Below are 24,468 nucleotides of genomic sequence, written 5' to 3'. Positions count from 1 at the left end.
GTTGAAAACAAAGCATGTTTATTTGGTAATTTCATACAAATTTGACATTAAATTTTGCAAACAAAAACAATGCTGCAGATCCACATTCCAATGCCCATGCGAAGTTAATGAGGAAAACAATTTAGCAAAGGATCCTGTTTCCATATCCTTGTAAACTAAATGCAACGTGGTGCACTTTGATATCCATTATATACTGAATTACCATGTGACTGGAAAGAAAATGGAGTACAGCAGGTTCTCCTATAAAGGGTGTCCTGGCAACGCAAATTGGTTGTAATGTGATTGACGAATAGGGGAACAGTATTTCTAAAACATGAACTTGTGTTGGCTATAACACAATTACATCAAGTATGGATTATATGTCATAAACCTCAAATATTCTATCACGCAAAGAACAACACTCTTATTAGGAAAATATATGAAGTCTTAGTTTGAAGAGTTTATGCTGAACATATTAAATGCATCAGCATTGTTTAAAAATGCGGCTCATTTAGAGAGAAGAATGGACTCCAATGCCAAATTAATGATATAAGTAAAAAAGTACAGTTTAAAATAATGAGTGCTGTTAAAACATGCACCTTTGTGTATAGTATCTTTGCTTAGATTTTGTTATATGTTTGATGTAAGAATTTTTGAACTTGATCATGTACATCATTTATACAGTACCAAAAGTTGTCTGTGTAACAACCCACTCTTTTCCAGCACTATTTTGAACACAATGTAACTCAGGTTTATTAAGCATTTTAATCCTACAATTAACTTCAATGCCAATGGGCTACATCAGAAAGAAAGGTCAGATTCCTCTGCTTCACTTATCTGAAAATCCATCCAGAAGTCTATGCCAATGGAATGTCAGGTCAGATCAGCATTTAAGTTGGGGAGGGAATTTTCCACATGTCAATTTCAGCAGAGTTTCATGGAGGGTTGCTAGTGGTGAGCTCTTATCTCGCACAATTTTGCACTGTTCACCTTCTCTGGATCATGCCGCTCCAATAACTTTCCACTTATTTCAGGCAGGTGTTAAAGATAATACCTGGAATTGCTGACATGGAAATTTCAGGAACTTTCATGCAGAGTTGCTGGCTGTGAGCTCTACCTCTCACAATTTTGCACTGCTTACTTCTTTTGGATCATGCTCACTCTATCATGCAGCACTGATTGTTGCTGGGATTTCCAGTGGCAAAACTCTGTTTAAAGCCCAGCTGTCACTTCAATGCAAATACAAGGTCAGATTCGTAAATACATTGCCTGTTTGCAGCATCACTTGTCTGATAAACTGTCATTATAAGCGCAGCTACAAGAATGAAACTACACAGGGGAGGAAGAATTTTGGAAAATATAACTGTGTGCTGTCATAAACAGTGATTGTGTAGGGTCTGGAATGCTCGGAGTGTGATAGAGCTTACAATCGCAATTTAGATAACTATATGAGGAGCAAATATTTTGCAGTGTGTCAAGTAAGGGTGGGGAGTGGCACTAATCGAGTTGCAGAGAGCCAGCATGAACACAATGGGCCAAATGGCTGCTTCCTGTGCTGTAACCATCCTGTGATAAGGAACGCTGTTCCTGTGGGAAGGAGATATGGTAAACAGATTTTGGATAATAGGGAAAAGAATTAGAAGGTTTTTTTTAAAACCTGTGAATTATGACCAGGAATGCACTGCCTGTGAACGGTGGTGGAAACAGATTCAGAAGTAACGTTCAAAAATGGAATTGAGTGAAATATAAGGGAAAGAAATAGGTTTGGAAAACTCTTTCAAAAACCAACACAGGGATGGTGGGCGAAGTGGTCGCTTTCATTATCTGTATGATCCTACAAGCTAGATTGTTAATCAGTAGGGGAATCATGCGTTATAGGGATAATGTGGGAAAGTGGATATGAGGAATGCTGGATCTGCCATGCTCCTACTGAATAGGAGAACAGGGGAGAGGAGCCAAATTGTCTACTCCTGTTCGTTATGGTCATTTCTGTTTATTGCTTGGGTAAACAGAACTTTCTCTAACAATACAGAACTTTGTCTTTTGTAGCTGATTGTCAAGTGGTGCATACACTTTAAAAAGCAGAAGCAAGTACCATAGTTCTGGTTCATGAGGCATAATGTTTGATGAAAGCATACATTTCCTATCATTGGGTGAGGACAGTATTGGGCTTGACCATGATGTCCTCAGATTCTGGGGACTTATTAACACTATTCACCTGTAAAAAGTGGCTTATTTTATGTAATGCTGGTAGATTACTCATACATAGATTGTATCAGGAATTGACAGGTGTACAATCTGGAACTGAAACAAGTTATTTTACTGCTTCAAAAGAACTGTTGATATTAAAGAGAAGAAAAAAATACTGAGCACGTGACATTGATGAAAGCTTAGAGATAAAAAGCAATTTCTTATTCTGCCTCCAAGAGGTTCAGCTTCTGGAAATAGTAGGTTAATAGTAGGATTTGTTCACTGTGACTTGAGAGAGAAGGTGACTTTGAGACAAGCCAGCTCCTGCTCATTTCTGGTAAGGACTCCCATAGCTTTGTAATTTCCGCTGGTCATCCAAGACGGCAGCTCTACAGGAGGGAGGTTGAAGTAAGTGTTTGGCATAGAGTACTCGCCCTAGGTACCAAACAAAAGAGAGCATTTTGGTGTGACAGGCATTTAAACAGGAAACATTTATCTATATAAAATTGGAGCCACAAGTTTTCACTTTAGTCATTAACTGACTGCTTTTATTGTAATACTCTACTTCCTTTTCTAGCCAACATCTTCCCCTTCATACCCAAGAGAATACTTTATTGAAGTTCCATGTGTGTGTCCTCCTTCAAGTGCCCTTTGTTCATGTGTACTGTATCTGAATACTGTAGTAATAATAGATTAAAAACGTAGATAAATCTAATATTAATTAAAGTATGCTTTCAAAGTAATTCCAGTGTAATTAAAATTACCAACTAGTCCACTCTGACTACATATGCTTGTCTATCCCTCAGTTCTTTATTAAAAGCTAGTATGGAGAAGAGCACAGATGAATTTGAGAGTGTATTTTTCTTATATCTGAGAGATTGGTTGCGTTTAGGGAAAACACTACAAAAGTAGTACTGGGACTAGGATGATTTTCATTGTTCATGACACTTTGCCAAAATTGTTTGAGAGATTTCATCAAGATGATGAAATATCCTTTGCTGCCTCCGTACCCTTTAGAATCTGCTTTCCTAAAATAGCTCTGCAGGCAACCTCTCTAATAAGCAAATATGCTCAACCGGAGCCCTCTAAAGAGTTTCATCGCTGTAGGATCAACTCAGAAAGGTTTGAGTTTACTCTGATAATATGGATGTTTATGTACCTTAGCTACTATACCTGTGCAATATTTCCTCCTGTTCAATCTACCATCCATTTTGACAGGTAGGTGCTTGTTGTGACTAACTATTTTAATATCATCATCATGAATCTTCACAGGAATAATACCATTAACTGGCTTTTGTTTTTAAAAAAGTCTGCAACTAGTCCTTTTGCCTTGCTTTTGTTCACTTTGAGAATTATTATTGCACATTTGACAAAGTTCTCTGCCAAGCCCCTTATTTACTCTGCTATTCCCAGTGACACCCACAAATACTGTACCGTTAACAAACTACAAGATTGTTATGTTATTGTATGCTGATCAACATCATTCGGATAGCAAGTGAAAAGTAAAAGCAGCAGTACACAACCCGAAGGAGAGCTAATGTTTGTTAACGTAGAGTCCAAGAAAATCTTGGAAACTAATACTAGCTGCATGTTATTTGACTGGTTGTGTTCATACCAGTCAACAAAAATCTGACTACACTAATCTCATTTTCCACCTCATGGCCAATAGCTCTGGAGGCTTTGATAATGCATGTGAATGTCTAAATACCACTTAAATGTTACAAGAGTTTCTAACTCAACCACCTTTTCAGGCATAAAGTGTGGAGTGGATGAACACAGCAGGCCAAGCAGCATCTTAGGGCACTAAAGCTAAGATGCTGCTTGGCCTGTTGTGTTCATCCAGCTCCCCACATTTTTTTATCTTGGATTCTCCAGCATCTGCAGTTCCCATTATCTCTGATGCACCTTTTCAGGCAGAGAGTTCCAGACTCCAACATCCTCACTAATAAAATGTCTGAACTCTTATCTTTCTGCCTCTTGGCTTACATTTGCATCCTTTGGTTATTTACTCCACTGGAAGAAACAGCCTTCTGTCCGCCTTGTCTCTCGATCTTAAACACCTCTATCTGGTCCCTTCTCAACTTTTGCTGCTCCAAGGTTAACAATCTCAGCCTGACCAATCTCTCCTCATTGCTCAGACTCTCTAGACCAGACAGCATCCTGGTAAATCTTTGCACCCTTTCTCATGCAATTACCTTCTGATAATGTGGTGACCAGAAGTGCGTGCAGTAGTCCAGATGTGGCCTAACCAGCATTTTAGACAGTTTCAAGCATAACTCCCTTGCTGTTGTATTCTATGCATCAATTAATAAAAGTAAGTATTTATATGCCTTAACTGTCTAATCTAGCTACCTTGTTAACTTTAACTTCAGGGTGTTTTCTGGATGTACACACAGAGGTTCCTCTGATCTTCAGTACTTTCTAGGGTCCTACCATTCATAGAGTGCAATCCCTTGCCTTGTTAGCCTTCCCCAACTACATTACTTCACACTTTTCCAGATTGAATTCCATTTGTCATTGTTCTGCCCTCCTGACCAGTCCCTTATATCTTCTTGCAGTTTATGGCTCTCCTCCTCAATATTTAACATCCAACTAATTTTCATGTCATCTGCAGACTCCTTTATCTTACCCAAATCATTAATGTATACAAACAAAAAAGGACAAGTAGATCTCCAGTAATGTGGCATGCAGAACCACGCAGGAAATGGACTTCTGGTCCCAGAAATATTTCTCCACTATTACCCTTTGTTTTGCAGACTCTCAGCCAGTTTTGGATCCAATGTGCCACCCTGCTTTGGATCCCATGGGCCCTTACTTTCTTGACCAGTGTGCCATGAGGGATCTTATCAGAAGCCACTTAGACCACATCAAATGCTTTACCCTCATTACTACACCTGGTTACCTCAAAAAATTTCGATCAAGTTTTTCCTAACACAACCCTCCATTAACAAATCAGTATTGAGTATTGGTGTAATTAATCCATGTATAGACTGTCGCTAAGAATTATTTGTAATAACTCCCTACCCAACCCACCCCAACCACCATTTGGCCAGCTGGCCTGTCATTTCCTGGTCTATTCCTTCCTCCCTTCTTTTAAGGCAGAATAATGTTAGCAGTCCTCTGGCACCTCATTTGTGACCAGACAGGATATGAATATTACTGCCAGAGTCCCTGCTATCTCCAACCTTGCCTCCCTCTTCTGCGAAGGTTTACGGATAAATGATCAGGTTGGAGATCCTTACTGATTTTCCTGTATCTGGGTGGAAGACGTGATTTGTGATATCCTTAACCCTGCCCTGGATAAAACAAGTCAACTAGACACAAACTAAACAAAGACCTTTCTAGTCACAATGTTTCAACCACTCAGCTTTCATCAGCTGAGCTGAAAAAAAAATTCATACAGATAGTAGGAACTGCCAATGGTGGAGATTCTGAGATAACATGGTGTGAAGCTGGATGAACACAGCAGGCCAAGCAGCATCTGAGGAGCTCCTCTGATGCTGCTTGGCCTGCTGTGTTCATCCAGATTAAATTCATAGCTAATCAAATTTTAAAAAAGTTCCAGACTAAACATTCGTGAAACAATACTGCCTTGAACTCAGACGTGATTTTGTCAGCAGGTTTGAAGGAAGCGATTCAATTAATATCATATTATGCAACACTTGTCATAGATGCATTGATACATTCATATAAAATTGTTACCTGTTATCTTAATGGTGTTTAGAGAACAGGATTTTCTGAGTTGAATTACTCTTGCCTTTCATGTTTTAGGCTTGTCATTCTGGGGGTAGACTATCCCATGTTTCACCTGATCATCGCAACACAACCTCCATTTTTGTTCACAGGATCTGGGCGTCGCTGGGTGGCCAGCATTTATAACCTATCCCTAGTCGTCCAAGAGGTGGTGGTGAGCTGCCTTCGTGACTGCTGCTATGATAAAGGTTCACCCATAATGCCACTAGGGAGGGATTTCCAGGATTTTGACTTAGCAACAGCGACGAAACAGCAATGTATTTATGAGTCAGGATGACGTGTAGCTTGGAAGGGAAATTGAAGCTGATGCTTCCATAAATCTACTATCCTTGTCCTTCTAGATGGTATTGGCCATGAATTTGTAAGGTGCAGTCTGAGGAATTGGTGAATTTCTGCTGTGCACCGTGTAGGTAGTACACACTGTTGTTACTGAGCATTGGCAGTGGAGGGAGTGGATCCTTGTGGGTGTAGTGCCAATCAAGTGTGCTGCTTTGGCCTGGATGCTGTCGGAGTTGTCACCATACTCCTGATGTGCGCCTTGTAAATGGATAGGTTTTGGGGGAGTCACGTAGAAAAGTTACTCACTGCAGGATATTCCTAGCTTTTGACCTGCTTTTGTAGCTGTTTGTGATTTATGCATTTAAATGACTAGGCCAGTTAAGTTCTTGGTCAGGAGTAACCACGAAGATATTGTTGGTGGGGATTTTAGTGATTGTAATTATAATGATGTTGAATGCCAAGGGCCAGTGCTTAGATTATCTCTTACAGTGATAGCACTGTGTAGTACAGAAGCAGACCCCTCGGTCCAACTCATCCATGCTGACCAGATATCCTAAATTAATCTAGTCCCATTTGCCAGCATTTGGCCCATATCCCACCAAACACTTTCTCTTCATATACCCATCCAGATGCCTTTTAAATGCTCTATTGTACCAGCCTCCACTACGTCTCTGGAAACTCATTCCATAAATGCATCACTTTCTGTGTGAAAAATGTTGCCCCTTAGGTCGCTTTTAAAGATTTAAGCTGAGGGGGAAAATCTGTGCCCTCTAGTTTTGGATTCCCCATTCCTGGGGAAAAGACTTTGGCTATTCACCCTATCCATGCTCCTCATGATCTTGTAAGGTCACCCCTCAGCCTCTGAAGTTCCTCTTGCTGGAGATGTTGCCCGGTACTTGGGTGGCACAAAAGTTACTTGCCACTTGTCTGCCCAAACCTGGCTATTGTCAAGGTCTTGCTGCATCTGGCCATGGATTGCTTCAAAATCTGAGGAACAGCAAACGGTGCTGAACACTGTACAACCATTAGCGAACATCCCCACGTCCGCCCTTACGATGGATGGAGAGTCCTTGATGAAGCAGTTGAAGATGGTTAGGCCTTGGACAATACCCTGAGGAACTCCTGCAGAGGTGACATGGAGCTGAGATGATTGAGCTCCAACAGCCACAACTAACTTCCTTTATGTCAGGTATGACTCCAACCAGGGCTGTGTTTGTTGTTACCAGTGCCTTTAGCTGATATTACCTATTCTGTGCGGTTTTGTTCATTTTTTTTTAAAAAGATTAACAATAGATACAACTGCTAGTCCATTTCAGGGGGCAGGTAAGAGTCAACCATTTTGCAGTGGGTCCCCGTGTAGGACCATGCACTGTGAAGACAGCAGCTTCCTTCCCTAAAGGATATTCAGGAACCATACGGGATTTTAAAACAACTTTAATTCCAGGTTTTACTGAGTTCAGATTCCACCATCTGCTGTGGTGGGATTCAAACCCAGGTCCCCAGAACATTACTTGGATCTCCGGATTACTAGTTCACTAACTGTGCCGTTAAAACATTGCCTCCTCTTATGTATCAAGTCATATTCGCTCTCGATCTCTTTCCGTCAACTTCTCCCAGGCAGTTTGAACTGCATTAACATATCCTATATTTCTGATAATGTCTAGAATTGTTACAATATAGAAGGCCATTCAGTCCTTTGCAAGATGAGCTCACCTAGTCCTTGCCCCCATGAAGAGCAGAAGCAAGCCACTCAGCCCCGTGAACTTGCCTCACCATTCAATGACACCATAGTTGATACGTTTTGTGTTCTGAATTCCACATCCACAACTCCCTGTAACCCTGCTGTCTTAAAAATATTCAATGACAAAGTCACAACTCAGAATGAAAAATCCCTTCCACATCTGCCATATCAAAATCACTCAGGATCTTATACACTTCCGTCAGGTCACCCCTCATTCTTCACCTTCTCATCAGTAAACCAATCAACCGTATTCTCAATCTGCTCTGCCATCTCCAATGATGTGTGATTATATACCGTCAGCTCTCTTTACTCCTGCGCTCCTCTTGAATTGTATTCTTTACATTTTCTGTCCTCATTCCTTCTTCTGACTGACACTACTCTGCGCTACATTCCATTGGCCTATCCTTCTCGCAATTCACAATATTCTCCAAATTTTGTGTCATCCACAAATATTGAAATTGTGTTAGAAATATTAACATATAGCTCATGCATATAGATTAAGAAGAACAGGCATCCTGGTACAGACCTTTGGAGAATTGTATTATATTCGCCACCAGTTGCTGTTTTCTGTCAATCAGGTAACATCACGCTCATGTTGCCAGTGTCTTTGTAACTCCACAGGCTTCGATATTGCTGAAACTCTGAGTGACACTTTATCAAAACCTCCTTGTGAACCACATCAATTGCATTGCCCTCATTCACTTCTTGCCTCGTTTTAACAACTCAGTCAAATTTGTTAAACACAATTTGCCCTTAACATCTGTGCTGGGTGTCCTTATTTAGTTCACAGTTGCACACGTAACTGGTATTGTTTGAGATTATTGTTTTTTAGAAGCTTCGCTTTGTCAAGGTTAGACTCAACGACCTGTATTTGTTGGATTTACCCTTGCATTCCTTTTGGAACAAGAGAGTAATGTTTGCAATTATCTTCTAGCATCACCCTCGTGTATGGAAAGGGTTGCAAGATTATTGCCAGTGCCTCCCCAAATTCCATTTGCGCTACCCTTGGTTGCCCCCAGATTCATCAGATTTGGATTTGGTGACTTACCAACTTTAAATGTAGCCTTAGTTTCCAATCCCAAATCCCTCAAATTGTGTCTCAACAGCAACCATGTCAAGGATCACAGCTCCTGTATATGTAGTGCTCCTGCCAGGAGTTGTATTACTGCCTACTTTGTTTAGACTCTTACCGCTTTGAAAGGACAGTGACATGGGAGTCCATATGTAAATAGTGGCTCCGGGCAGTCTTGTCCAGGTGGGATCACCTTGTTCAGTAGTTGGCAGACATCATCATAAACACAGCTTCCAATTTCTTCAACACATGGAATTTTCACCGAAATTCCAGCAACTTCCTTATGCAGTGTTATGTTAACCTATTAAACAACAGCAACTCGCATTTATATAGCATACTTTAACCAGTAAAAACATTTCAATGACAGTGGTTATCAAATTTGACACCAAGCCCACGTAAGCGATTGGTGGAAAAAAGTCGAGGACAGATGGGGTCCAGCAGCTACTGCCTAAAATGGGTAGTAAAGGCAGAATCCCTCGACTCGTTTAAAAGCTACCTCGATAGGCACCTCAGGTGCTGAAAAGTGGGATTGGGCAGGCTGGCTCATTTTACTGCTGGCACAAACAATGGGCCAAATGGCCTCTTGCTTTTGCTGTCAATATTTGATGATTTTTTTGATAAGGAGATATTAGAGTGGTTGCTCAAAAGCTTGCTAAGAGAGTTTTTTTAAAAATCTAATTCCCATTGGCTTGTTTTACCTTTGCAGTCTTTCTACTCTACCCACACAGATCGTACATGTTCCAATTCTACATTAATTCTTATAGGAAAGCACGGTGGCTGAGTGGTTAGCACCGCTATGTCAGCAGGGACCCGGGTTTAATTCCAGCCTCAGGCGACTGTGCAAACTCCACACAGACATTCTCCTTGTGTCTGCATGGGTTTCTTCCCACAGTCCAAAGATGTGTAGGTTAGGTGGATTTGCCATGCTAAATTGCCCCTAGTGTTCAGGGGCAAGTGGGTTAGCCATGGGAAATGCAGGGTTATAGGGGTAGGGTTGGTCTGGGGCACTCGGAATCTCTATGTAGACTTGAAGGCCTGCTTTCACACTGTAGAGTTCCTACAACGATTCTCTGAAAAGCGTAGGAAGAGGGTTCCAATGTTAAAGATCTAGGTAACCGAAGTAATAAAAAACAAGGATGAAAAACAGGTCAGATTTGAAGGAGTATGGATATCTCGGACAAGTGTTAGGCTGGGTAGGTAGACACTGAGCAAGGGATATCAAGGGCATGGAAGGCTTTGAAAAATGAAGGTAAAACTGTGAACACTGGAAATCTGAAACAAAAAACAGAAACTCAGCGGGTTATGGCAGCACCTGTGGAGAGAAAGCAGAGCTAATGTTTCTGAAGAAGGGTCACCGCACCCGAAATGCCAATTCTGCCTTCTCTCCACAGATGCTGCTGGAGCTGTTGGCTTTCTCCAGCAATTTCTATTTTTGTGTGTGAAGAAATGAAGGTATTGGTGGACTAGGAGCAGATGTATTTCAGCAATGTCTGGGGCGATTGGGAGACAGGACTTGGTCCAAATTAAAATATGGGCAGCAGAGGTTTGAATCAGGTTTATCAAAGTTGCAAGGTGGCAGGAGAACATTGAAATTATCAAGGGTCAAAGGCAAGAAAGCCATCGATGAGGGTACTGCTGAGGAAACAGGAAGCTGTTGTGATCTGTAGGATTGATTCTTACCGTTAAAGGTGCTGTAAGATTAACAGCAGTGAAACCTGCAACACTGGCCTGTAGGTCACCGGGAATAGAGATTGGATCCGGTTGGATTGAAAGACTCTTGAGGCCAGCGGGTTCCTTCTCACCCCCACAATTAGCCCAAGAAAAAGTACCTTGACTTAGAATCTGAAAAAGAGGGCCTAGTGTGAGAAGAGAAAAGATATCTATCACCTTTGAACACATCCACTGCAAGGGGTAGCAAAAGGCATTTTAAGTCATTTTCTTTATCTTTAATCACTATATCCAAATCATCAGCACTATTCTGGACTTCAATGCCAGAGCTCTCAGTCATGAGAAGGGTTATTGTCTCTCTGACAGTTCTCATTCCCTCAGTGCTGTCCCTCTGATTACAGTGCATGCTCAGCATTGGTCCTTCCTAAGTTCAAAGTACTGACCTTCTGACAGCACAGGGCTCCCTCGGTGTTGACCCCGATGGTACAGCGATCCATTAATACTTTAGAGAGTTCATAGACTCCCTACAGTAAACAGACCCTTCGGCCCAACAAGTCCACACCAAGCCTCAGAGCATCCCACCCAGACCCATCCCCCTACAACCCACCTAATCTACACCTTCCTGAACACTACGGGCAATTTAGCACGGCCAATCCAACTACTCTGCACATCTTTGGACTGCGGGAGGAAACCCACGCAGACACAGGGAGAACGTGCCAACTCCACACAGGCAGTCGCCCGAGGCTGGAATCGAACCTGGGTCCCTGGCGCTGTGAGGCTGCAATGTCTACCACTGAGCCACCCAAATACTTCCTCCGATAATGCAGTGATCTGTAAAGTTTTGGCTGTGACAGTGCCGGGCTCTCTCAGTGCTGACCCTTTAACAGTTCAGGACTCCCTCGGCACCATCCTTCTGTCAGTGCAGGGCTCCTTCAGCATTACGTGACTTCCATATCAGTGCTGGCTGGTGGATAATGAAAAATCCCATTCACATATCTGCATTATGCTTGCTGACTTAAACCGGATCCTAGTCTGGCAGTGGCTCAGCGTTAAAATCCTTATCCCAGTTTTTAAAATCCTCCATGGCCTTACCCGTCCCCATCTCTGTAACCTCCTGCAACACTCCTAGGTCTCTCTGCTCCTCTAAATCTGGCCTCTTGAGCCTTCCGACTTTAATCACTCCACCACTGCCTTAAATTCCATAATTCTCTTCCTAAACCTATTTGCCCATCCTCCACCTTTCCGGTGTTCTTGAAAACTTGTATCTTTGACTAAGCTTTCAGTCACCTGCCCTGATATCTAAAATTGCATCTGACAAATCTCCGTAGAAAGGGGTCTTGGGACATATGATATACATACAGGTGTATATTGTCCTAATGCAGCAACTGTACTTAATCACAGAAACATGAAAGGGACCTACCGGCTTCACCTTTTTATTGTGTAACGTCCGGATGTAGAACGTATCCTCATTATCCACTTGATACGCAGAGACAGATCCTAAACAAGCGAGGAATGCAACAATAACCTTCATCGTACCAATTCCTGGGCAAGAAATGTAGAAAGAGAAAGTGGAATGCTATCACCGAAGGTGAAAGAAAAACCAGGGACGCGCCTGCAGACACTGTGTAAGCGGGTCTGTGCAAACACTAACATTAAGAGCTGAATAAAACATTCAGAGTCAACACTCAAGTCAGAACTCTTGCAAATAACCACAAACAAGGATTATGAAGGGAGCTGCAGGTTGCACTCTTTCGACATTAAGTTCTAGTTCAGATACACACTTTCGCCCTCTGTGGGCTGGAGGGCTACACTTCAAAAATGGGCAAAGCACTGGCTTGAGCATTCTAGAACAGAGCCCTTCGGCCCTCGATGTTGTGCCGACCTGTCATGCCAATCCGAAGCCCATCTAACCTACACTATTCCATGTACGTGCATATGCTTGTCCAATGATGACTTAAATGTACTTAAAGTTGGCAAATCTACTACCGTTGCAGGCAAAGCGTTCCATTCCCTTACTACTCTGAGTAAGGAAACTACCTCTGACATCTATCTTATATCTTTCACCCCTCAATTTAAAGCTATGCCCCCTCGTGCTCGCCATCACCATCCTAGGAAAAAGGCTCTCCCTATCCACCCTATCTAACCCTCTGATTATTTTATGTTTCAATTAAGTCACCTCTCAATCTTCTTCTCTCTGTGCAAGTGTAGTCATTGTTCATTAGAAGTATCAGCACAGAAGGAAGGCATTTGATCCAACAAGTCTGTACTGGCTTTCGTGAAGGGCATGCCGATTTAGTTCCACTGCCCTGCTCATTTCCCCCATATCCGTACAACATTTGTCCCGTTTTGTATTCATTCATGGGATGTGGGTGTCAGTAGCTTGCCCAGCATTTATTGCCCATTCCCTATTTGGGAGGAGTCAACCACATTGCAATGGGTCTGCAGTCACAGGTAGGCCAGACCAGGTAAGGGCAGTGGATTTCCTTTGCTAAAGGATATTGGTGAACCAGATAACTCCAGAGTCAGGTATCCTGTCACCAAGTCACCTTTCATTTACACATGCATAGTACATGACACTGATTAGATTAGATTAGATTCCCTATAGTGTGGAACCCGGTCCAGGCTCATCACAGCTAGCTCTTAGAAAGAACCAAATCTCTGACGCTCCTGTTTATATCTGTCAGCCAGGGCTCCCTTATTGGCCCAGGTTAATAGCCCCAATCAGGAAACTAATTTTCTGTAAGGTTCACCTGGCTGGCTTCATTTCAATCACTACAATTATCATTAGACACATTTCCAGATTATTATTGAATTCAAATTCCCCAATCTGTCATGGTGGGATTCAAACCCAGGTGCCCAAAACGTTAGCTGGGTCTCTAGATTAATAGTCTAACAATAATACCAGAAGGCCATTATCTACCCAGTTCCCTTTTAAGGACCTTACTAAATCTGTACCCAACATCCTATTAGGCAGTACCTTCCAAATCCCAATCATTCAGGAGATAATAAAATGGTCACTGCACAGAAGGAGACCATTCAGCTGGTTGTGTCTGTGGCTGTCCGAAAGAACAATTCACCTCAAACTACGTAGACCACGGACTTCTCCAGAAATTTTGCATGTTTTTCCTTTGAAGGTAATAACCCGCGATACCTTTTGAATGGACTGTTTGCACCTGCTTCCACCACGCTATCAAACAGTACGTAGCAAATCATAACCACTCACTGTGTGAAATTTTATTTCTTCAGGTCAACATTGCCTCTTTTATTCATTTTGTTGAATGTATGCCCCCTGGTACTTCATCCTTCCATCACTGGGAAAAATTTCTCCCTATCTAATATAGCCATATGCTAAATCTTTTTGATTGCTCTTATCAGACCTCCTCTCAAAATATTCTTCCCTTAAGGGAACAGTCCTAGTTTCTCTCCTCTGTCTATGTAACTGAAGTTCCTCGTCCCTGAAATGATCCTCATAAATCATTTCTGCATAATCTCCAGCATGTTAGCATAACTTATGAAATGTGGTGCCCAGAACTGGGTAATTCTACAATTGAGGAGACAGTGGTAAAGGGATATTCTCACTGGGCGAATAATCTGCAGGTCCAGGTAATGTTCTGCAAATTGTACCACAGTAGTTGACATTTATTTAGTGAATTTAAATTCTATGATAAAATAAAGTCAGTCTGAGCAATGGTGACCCTGATAATCATCATCAATCATTGCAAAATCCCATCTGATTCATGAACATCCTTTAGGGAAGGGAATCTACTGTCCTTCCCTGGCCTGGTTTCTATGGGATCTCTGATCAACAGCAATGTGGCTGACTCTGAACTGCCCACCAAAATGGCCTAGCAAGCCACTCGGTTCAAAGTCAGTATGAAATGGCAACAAATACGGGCCATGTCAGCAATGCCCATATCCCACGAAAGAATTTCAAAAAAAAATCTGAGGCTGAGCCTACATTTTACGAAACCTTAACATTGCTTTTGCACTCTGTGCCTGGGTTACTAAGGCCTGGGATATTGTTTGGTATATTAATCAATCTCTCAATCTTTTTCTTAAATCTAACCCCTAAAATAAAGATGGAAGAGATCAGAAGTGCGCTGAGCAGAAATTGTTGGAGAATCTGAGCGGGTACGGCAGCATCTGTGGAAAGAAAGCAGAGTTAATGTTTTGAGTCCAAATGAAGGGTTACAGATGCCTCCAGACCTGCCAAGTTTCTCCAGCAGGTTGTGCTTTGTGTGTTTCTTAACCTTTCCTTAAAGCTTTAAAGAATTTTGCACATATACACCCTCACCCCTATCCTCCTGCATGTCTCTTTAGGATTGTGTTCTTTGTTTGATAATGTCTCTCTGACCAACACCACTTTACACTTCTCCATTTCAAACTGCAACTACCACTTGTTTAACCATTTAATCAATCTGTCTGTCCTTATGAACTTCTACACTAAACTTCTCACAGTTCAGAATACTTCTAAGTTTTGTATCATTGGCAACATTTGATATTTGTTTCATGTACAAAACACATGTGGCTTTAATGTAAATCAGTACTCTCCCTAAACTTCTTAATTATGTCAAGGCTTCGCAAAGTGTGCAAAAGAGATTTACAACAGTGGTATGTTAATTATGAGGAGAAACTGGAAAAGTTGACACATTTCTCCTTAAAACAAAGAAATAATTTTATGGAAGTAAACATGATTGTGAAGGATTTTCACAGAGCAGTTAGGGAGAGACTGTTTCCACAGGCAGGAGACTTGGTAACCAGGGGACTCTACCTTAGGGAGACACAGTCTTATACAGTGCATCTCTGTGGTTTACAGTGCATTTCCTAACACTGCAGTGGAAATGCAAGTAATAGTAAGTTTAAAAATAATTTTCCAAACAATTTGGAAAATGTTGAAAAGGAAAATGTCACAGTTATAGAGGGAGAGAACAGGGTATTGGCATGGATTGGATTGCTCTTTCAGAGAACCAGTATGGGATGACAGACTGAATGGCCTCTCGCTGTGCTGTATGATTCTCCAAAGAGTATAGGAAAACAATTGCTTGCACCAGAACTGTTTCTTTGATCTGACTTTCCAGAATTATCACCAAATTTCTCCGAGTCTCCAACAAATGAGGAATAATGTCCCATGTACTATTGCTTACAATCAAGGAGAAACACCATTCAACATTCAAAACGTTTTGTGCTTAATCACATTTTCATAGAATTCTTACAATGTGGAAACAGGCCATTTGGCTCAACAAGTCCACACCGACCCATCCCTGTTACCCACCTAAGCTGCGCACCCCTGAACACTACGGGCAATTTAGCATGGCCAATGCACCTAGCCTGCACATCTTTGGACTGTGGGAGGAAACCGGAGCACCAGGAGGGAACCCAAGCGGACACGGGGACAACGTGCAAACTCCACACAGACAGTTCCACCACTGAGCCACCGTGCTGCCCTTTTTCTTTGCATGATCATATTTTGGAGAGGTTTTAGATGAACGAACAAGAGACGCTGAATGGCTGTATGAAGCAGTTGGAATTAGTTAATAATGTGACTGAACGTTCAGGAACATGTCCAACCAACATTTGCAACAGTCACTGTTACTCTAGGTAACTTGCGGCACCATTTTTCCACTGCACGTTTCCTATTTCTCATCTGTCATTGTTATTACCATCTCTATCTTGTTGTCTATGGATGACAGATTTTAGAACTTAGGGCCATTCAGCCCTTCAGGTCTGCTTTACTGCTCAATTAGATTGTGGCTGATTTACCTGTGATCTTAACGCTGCCTTTGGCTGTCCACCATAACCCTTCTTACAGTATTTGTAGTCTCCTTTCCTGTGACTAATTCTGATCTGATGATGCTTTGTCAATCATTTTCCTGGGTGAAAATGGAATAAAACTAAACAATAAAATTCACACAATTGGCAGGAATGAGAAGATGGAGCTATTGACATTTACAGCCCGTCACTTGTTACACAATGTTGTACAATGCAAATGTCTAAATAAACATTGTTAACAATCCAAATGTGCTGCTCTTTTCTCAGAATCTTATGATCATAAGGCTGTATTTCCCTGTGCTTAAAAAATTTATACTTTTTTTAACATTAAAAGTGCAGTGCCCTCTTCCTCAACTGTAACCTATTACAAAGCATTCCCTGAAAAAGAACAAATTCTCCTTGTCTCCTCTTTCCTCCTTTTGTGGCATACTTCTGTCCAAACAGGTGCTTTCTTGCTCAATAAAGAGAGCCTTAGGATTATCTATTGAGTGTAAAATAAAGACTATATTTGGTTAGAGACAAAAAAACTGCAGATGCTGTAATCCAGTGTACTTTCCATATTAAGCAGAGGTTCACCTGCATATGTGCCAATGTAGTATACTGTATACTGTGTGCTTCCTCTACATTGGAGAAACCAAGCGGAGGCTTGGGGACCGCTTTGCAGAACACCTCCGCTCGGTTCGCAATAAAAAACTGCACCTCCCAGTCGCGAACCATTTTAACTCCCCCTCCCATTCCTCAGACGACATGTCCATCATAGGCCTCCTGCAGTGCCACAATGATGCCACCCGAAGGTTGCAGGAACAGCAACTCATATTCTGCTTGGGAACCCTGCAGCCCAATGGTATCAATGTGGACTTCACCAGCTTCAAAATCTCCCCTCCTCCCACAACATCACACAACCAGCCCAGCTCATCCCCTCCCACCACTACATCCGAAAACCAGCCCAGCCTGTCTCTGCCTCCCTAACCTGTTCTTCCTCTCACCCATCCCTTCCTCCCACCTCAAGCCGCACCTCTATTTCCTACCTACTAACCTCATCCCACCTCCTTGACCTGTCCATCTTCCCTGGACTGACCTATCCCCTTCCTACCTCCCCACCTATACTCTCCTCTCCACCTATCTTCTTTTATCTCCATCTTCGGTCCGCCTACCCCTCTCTCCCTATTTATTACAGAACCCTCTCCCCATCCCCCTCTCCCCATCCTCCTCTCTGATGAAGGGTCTAGGCCCGAAACGTCAGCTTTTGTGCTCCTGAGATGCTGCTTGGCCTGCTGTGTTCATCCAGCTTCACACTTTATTATCTTGGATTCTCCAGCATCTGCAGTTCCCATTATCTCTAGACAAACAGGAGACTGGAAGAACACAAAATGCCAGGCAGCATCTAGAGGAAAAGAGAACTCAATGTTTGAGGTATTGCCCTTCAGTCCTGATGAAGGGCAATATCCAAAACATTGACTTTTCCTTTCATCCAGATGCTGCCTGGCTTGCTGTGTTCTCCCAGCCTTCTGTTTGCCTAGTATTTTATACTCATCTGGTAAAAGACTACTGTATATTTGCACATTGCGAAGGATGTGACAGTAATGAAGAGGATGCAGAGCAGTAAAACCAGAATGATAATGGGCCTTTGGGAGATTTACAGGAGGTGTTTTCTAGCGTACAAGTTACATTTATACCTTCAACACAGTGAAACATCCCAAAATGTTTCCCAAAAGTGTTTCAGACAAGATAAACCTAACGTATTCGTAGATTGTTATTTGTCAGCACAGAACTTGAGTATTGCTGAGAAAAGGTTTTATCAAAGCTTTTCATCTTGCACTTATCGGGACAATTTGCCAGATTATCGATTCCAGGGTAAATCATCATTTATGCTATATGAGAGGGGAGTGCTGTTGGTTAGCAGGTAGTTATTGAATGGCAGAGGCGTTGCCATGGAGAATGCAGCAGTTCATGGTCAACATTCCACACGTGGTGACTGTGCCATTGTCTTCTGATTCTGGAAATCACTGCTGCACACAATCCTCAGAGGATTGCACAGCCAGAAAGAAAAAAAAAGGGAACACTGTTCATGGTGTGCCCTTTTTTAGCGTTACATTCATAAATGTTAATGTACACGAACAAACCCTTGGTAATGGGATTTTGAGGACTGACTTAAAATGAAGAAATGAAAAAGTACAGTGCAGGAACGGACCCTTTGGCCCTCCAAGCCTGTGCCGACCATCATGCCCCAATTAATCTAAAAACAAACCTGCCATTTTTTGATCTGTATCCCTCTATTCCCTCCCTATTCATGTACCCATCTAGGTGCCTCTTAAATGTCTTCAATGTGCCCGCTTCCACCATCTGTTCTGGTAGTGCATTCCAGGCTGCTACCATTCTCTGCGTGAAAAACTTTCCTCGCACATCTCCCTTAAACTTTCCCCCTCTGACCTTGAACCTGTGCCCCCTTGTAATTAAAACTTCAACCATGGACAAAAGCCTGACTATCTACCCTATCTATGCTCTTATAATTTTGTAGACCTCTATCAAGTCTTCTCTTAGCCACTGTCTTTCCAGTGAAAACAATCCTTGTCTTTTAACCTTTCCTCATAGTCAATGCCCTGGAGACCAGGCAACATCTGGTGAACCTTCTCTGTACTCTCTCCAAAGCTTCGACATCCTTCTGGTTGTGTGGTGACCAAAACTGCACTTAGTACTCCAAATGCGGCCTAACAGGTGTTTTATATAGCTGCAAACATGTTTTGCCAACTCTTGTATGTCACACCCTGGGCGATGAAGGCAAGCATGCCACATGCCTTATTAATCACCTTGGCTACCTGTGTTGCCAATTTCAGGAAACTGTGGACTTGCACGCCCAGATCCATCTGAATGTAAGTGATCGTAAGGGTTCTGCCATTTACAAGATAATCCACACCTAAATTTGATCCGCCATAAATGCATCTCCTTGCATTTGTCTGGATGAAACTCCATTTGCCATTTTTTGTGCCCAAGTCGCCAATCTGTCTGTATCCTGTAGTATAATTGCACAATTACTGGCACTACCAGTAACTCCACCAATCTTTGAGTCATCAGCAAACTTGCTTATCAGACCATGCACATTTTCCTCCACATCATTTATATATACTATAAACAGAGGACCTAAGACTGACCCCTGTGGAACACCACTAGTTACTGGTCCTTCCACCACTACCCCCTGTCTTCTATGACCAAGCCAGTTTTCCATCCATCTAGCCAGGCCACCCCGAATCCCTTGTGGTTTTAGTTTTAGTACCAACCCGCCATGTGGGACTTTATCAAATGCCTCACAAAAGTCCATATAAATTACATCCACAACACTTCCCTAATCAATTATCCTCATAAAGAAGGAGAGAGAGAGAGCGATAGAAAAGCTTAGAGAGGGAATTCTGGAGATGAGGATCAAAGCAATTGAAAGCCAATGTGAGGAAAGTCAGAAGGGAAAAATGAAAGCTTGGTTGAGGAGAGTAACATGGCGATGTGGCTACACTGGAAATCATTTTTGATCAGTGCAGACAGGGGCGAGAATATTACCATGGGTAGGGTGTAAATGAATATCATATTTTTTTCTGGAGACAGTAAGGACTGCAGATGCTGCAAGCTAGAGCCAATAAAAGCAGAGCTGGAAAAGCACAGCAGGTGGGACAGCATCTGAGGCCAATGTTTCGGGCTGAAAGCCTTTGTCAGAACTGTAAAAACAATGACTCCCCAGCTCCTCAGATGCTGTCTCACCTGCTGTGCTTTTCCAGCTCCGCGTTCCATTTTTGTTTATTCCTTTTTGCTATTAGAAAAGATGTTGTTAAACTTGTAAAGGTGCAGAAGAGATTACAAAGACGTTGCCTGGACTGGAGGGTTTAATTTATATAGAGAGGCTGAATAGGCAGGGGCTGTTTTTCCTGGAGCATCGGAGGTTTATAACATCGTGGGGGCATGGATAGGGTAAATAGCCAAGGTCTTTTCTCCACGATTAGGGGAGCCCAAAACTAGAGGGGCATAGGTTTAAGGTGAGAAGGGAAAGATTTAAAAGGGACCTTGGACAACTTTTTCGTGCAGAGGATTGTGCATGTGTGGAATGAGCTACCAGAGGAAGTGGTTGAGACTGATACAACATTTAAAAGGCATCTGGATGGGTATATGAATAGGAAGGGCTTAGAGGGATATGGGCCAAATGGGACCAAATTAATTTCAGATATCTGGTCGGCATGGACGACTTGGACCAAAGGGTCTGTTTTCAAACTGTTCAACCCAATGGCTCTGTGATCAATCAAACCAAGAAATGACTGTGCTGAAAGATTCTGGAAACTAATCGCTGTAATTTGGTACATGCCTTGATGTATTTTCCGTGTCGATGGAAGACAAACTGAAAAGTAATTAATTTAAATTTACGCTTTGGTTCATGACAGAAATGCCTTCGAGTGCTCAAAGCTGGCTAACAAACATTTAGGTTGAATTTAGCAATATCTCTTTGCTGTGAGTTAAATTACTCTACGTGTGAAACCCATTTGCTTGTATTCTGTTTTTCCTCTTATGACCTGCCCCCGATTTCTGCATTCCTCCACTCTGTGCACGGTCTATTGCTCTGCTTCCTGTGAGATACTAGTCACAGTAATTTCCCCTGAGGTAAAAGTCTGCAAGTCTCGATGTGGGGCTGGCCCACCTGGTCTCACGTGAACTGGGGAGAGTTGAGTAACACCCTGAATCATCAGGTTTTGCAAGGAATAATCTTTTTACTATCCTTGGGATTTTACATAAACAACCTTCCCTTGGAATATCGTATATTGTTGTGTAAAAGTTGAGTTTGTAAGACTGAATTTTTCATCAGAAAGTCGGGGATTGACTTTTACATGAGTTACATGTGGGAGAGGCTGAAGTTCACATTCACTTGCTGCTGTTACACAGTTGCCAGGTCATAGACAGTTCCAACTAACTCCACCCCAAAAGTGGATCAATAAAAACCAGAAAGGTATTCCTATTTGTAAGTGAACAATAAGTTCAGTTATAACAGACATTAATTTTTTTGCACTAAATTCATTAAATACATCAGATTAATCAAAATAAAAAGCCTTCAGCCAAAGACACTGTTTGTATAATTTAACTAATTTTTTTCACAGTACAGAAAGAAATACTGTACAGTAGTAGAACATGCACAAACATTAAAATCCATAATTATTCTGCTTCCTTCTCATCTTCAAATCCAAATAACCATTCCCAGCCTGCCTCCTGAATGGCATCAGCACATCCATATCGGTCACATTTACAGTCATGTTGTCATCGGCATGGCAAGATATCAAGACTGAGAGAGACAGAGTTCTAATCGGTTAAGGAATAAGGATTCTGAAAAAATGGGTTAGGAAAGTGGGGTTGAGGCTTATCAGATCAGTCATGATCTTATTCAGTAGTAGAACAGATTCGATGGACTGAATGGCCTACATCTCCTTTATCTTTCGGTCTAATAGCATTCCATGAATAATCATCTCTCTGTATTGCATATCCCACGTTTCTTGAATGGTTTCACAACAGTCTCACTTCTGATTCCATCCCCAGACCTCTACAGTCCATTCACATAGGATTGCTAATGTTGGAGCCCATATGCTGTCTCTCTTGGTGAGCATCTTGTCTCTACCAGTCATCCAACCACTTTGCTTTTTCTCAGCTGTCTTTAGTTAGCCAGACATTGAACCTTTCAGCAAGGCTGGTTAGACCTCCACAAGTCATTGTACCTTCACAGTTTTGAGATCTAACATCAGCAATAAGATCATCAGCAAAGTCTGAACACATTCCAAATGAGAAGACTCTTTTCATTACATAATCTTCCTGGTCAGAACTTACAGACTTTCTTCAACAATTTTTTCAAATCACCTTTATATCATGAACATAGACGACTGCTCCTTTTGAAAAGTGCTCTTTTGGGAGGCTTTTCCATTTTGACTATCACCAGTGGTTTAATGTTTGCCTCTTTGGGAATGCACAACAACACAAGGTGCTTTTTTAAGATGAGAGGGGAAAGATTTAAGAGGGACTGAATGGTAGCTTTTTCACAGAGAGAGTGGTGCATATATGGAATCAGCTGGCAGAGGAAATGGTACAGACGAGAACAATGATAACATTTAAAAGACATTTGGATAGGTACATGAATAGGAAACGTTTCAAGGGATATGGGCCAAATGCAGGCAAGTGGAATTAGTTTAATTTGGAAAACTTGGGTGGCATAGATGAGTTGGGCCAAAGGGCCTGTTTCTGTACTGCGTATCTCCATGACTGTGAATGTAATCCTTTTCTGGCCAATTGTCTTTCCTAGCAGTGGGAGACAATCTCAGATTACAAAAGGGACCTTGATCACTTGGGGCAATGAGCTGAGGAATGGCATATAGAGTTTAATTTGGATAAATGTAAGGTATTGCATTTTGGTAGAACAAGCATGGACAGGACTTGTATTGTTCATGGTAGGCCCTGGGTAGTGTTGTCAAACAGAGACACCTAGGGATTCAGGTACATAGAAGGGGTTTAGCATGCTTGCCTTCATTGCTCACACTGTTCAGTATAAGACTTGGGATGTCATGTTAATGTTGTACGGGATGTTGGTGAGGCCACTTTTGGAGTACTGTGTACAGTTCTGGTCTCCCTACTATAGAAAGTATATTATTAAATTAGAGAGGGTTCAGAAAAGATTTATCAGGATGTTGCCGGGACAGAAGGGTTTGAGTTATAGGGAGAGGCTGGATAGGATGGGACTTTAATCCCTGGGTCGTAGGAGACTGAGCAGTGACCTTCTAAAGGTTTATAAAATTATGTGGGGTATAGATAAGGCAAATAGCAAAGGTCTTTCCCCAGGGTGGGAGATTTAAAAACTAGAGAGCATTTCTTTAATGAGAGAGAAGAAAGATCTAAAAGGGACCTGAGGGGCAATTTTTTCACACAGAGGGTGGTTTCTATATGGAATAAGCTATCAGAAGAAATGGTAGATGTAGGTACAGGTACAACATTTAAAAGTCATTTGGACATGTATCTAAATAGGAAAGATTTGGAGGCATGTGGGCCAAATGCAGACAGGTGGGACTAGTTTAGTTTGGGAACTTTGTTTGGCATGGATGAATTGAACCAAAAGTTTCTGTGCTGTATATCTCTATGATTTAGTGCAACAGGTATGATCTTGACAGGACTGGAGAGGGTGAATATCAAAAAGACGTTTGCTACTCTGAGTAGACCAAAACAAGGAGACATAGTTCAAAACTAAGAGGCGTCCCTTTGAAGGGAATGAGGAAATCTTTATGTTCTTTCAGAGGATCATTAGAGAGTGAAATTCTCTTCACCAGAAGGTCATGGAGGCTGGGCCCTTACGTTTTTTCAAGACTGAGTTATACTAGGTTTCAAATAATGAGGAGTTGAGGATTAATAGGTTACAGATGGGAAAATGGAGCTGTGTTCGACACAACCAGGTCAAATTGAATGGTAAAATAGGCTTGAAAGGCTGAATGGCCTATTTCCGCTCCTATGATCCTATCTCCATGTCTATTTCCAGACCTCCTTTCCAAAGTCACATATTCCACATGGAGGTGGCTAACAATCTCTCCTCCACCACAGCCACCTCCAGAGGATGGTTCTGATGGAGAGGGCCCTTCTCACCACCAGCAGGCTATGCCTTAGTGCATTCTTGTAAGTTCTGCCATTGAGAGATTCGACCAGATGATTTATCAGTCTGCTCAAGGAACCATCTGTTAGGATCTAGCATCTCCTTTTCTTGCAGAACTAGAAAAATGTTAAATACAGACCGTCGCTTGACAGACTTAGAACATAGAACAGTACAGCACAGAACAGGCCCTTCAGCCCACAATGTTGTGCCGACCATTGATCCTCATGGATGCACCCTCAAATTTCTGTGACCATATGCATGTCCAGCAGTCTCTTAAATGACCCCAATGACCTTGCTTCCACAACTGCTGCTGGCAACGCATTCCATGCTCTCACAACTCTCTGCGTAAAGAACCTGCCTCTGACATCCCCT

General features: G+C 42.1%; 1 protein-coding gene across 3 annotated transcripts; it reads right to left on the bottom strand.

Moving 5' to 3' along the window:
- LOC125465405 (ganglioside GM2 activator-like) lies at nt 1-12,446 on the bottom strand. Of its 3 annotated transcripts, none has more exons than XM_048558865.2 (4): nt 12,112-12,446; nt 10,695-10,856; nt 9,133-9,315; nt 1-2,604 (listed from the first exon to the last, which is right to left on the bottom strand). In XM_048558865.2, exons 1-4 carry the CDS (start codon nt 12,211-12,213, stop codon nt 2,449-2,451), a joined length of 603 nt encoding a protein of 200 aa, XP_048414822.1. In that variant the 5' UTR covers nt 12,214-12,446; the 3' UTR covers nt 1-2,448. The 3 variants fall into 3 exon arrangements, with proteins under 3 accessions (XP_048414822.1, XP_048414823.1, XP_048414821.1); XM_048558866.1 differs by lacking the exon at nt 12,112-12,446 and adding an exon at nt 11,775-11,799 and having other exon boundaries at nt 10,695-10,870; XM_048558864.2 differs by having other exon boundaries at nt 2-2,604; nt 12,103-12,443.
- Between the last annotated feature and the right edge of the window lie 12,022 nt (nt 12,447-24,468).

The sequence above is a fragment of the Stegostoma tigrinum genome, chromosome 29 (genome assembly GCF_030684315.1).
Source record: "Stegostoma tigrinum isolate sSteTig4 chromosome 29, sSteTig4.hap1, whole genome shotgun sequence".
In the NCBI taxonomy this organism is placed as follows: domain Eukaryota; kingdom Metazoa; phylum Chordata; class Chondrichthyes; order Orectolobiformes; family Stegostomatidae; genus Stegostoma; species Stegostoma tigrinum.
This window is presented reverse-complemented; position numbering and strand designations above follow the sequence as displayed.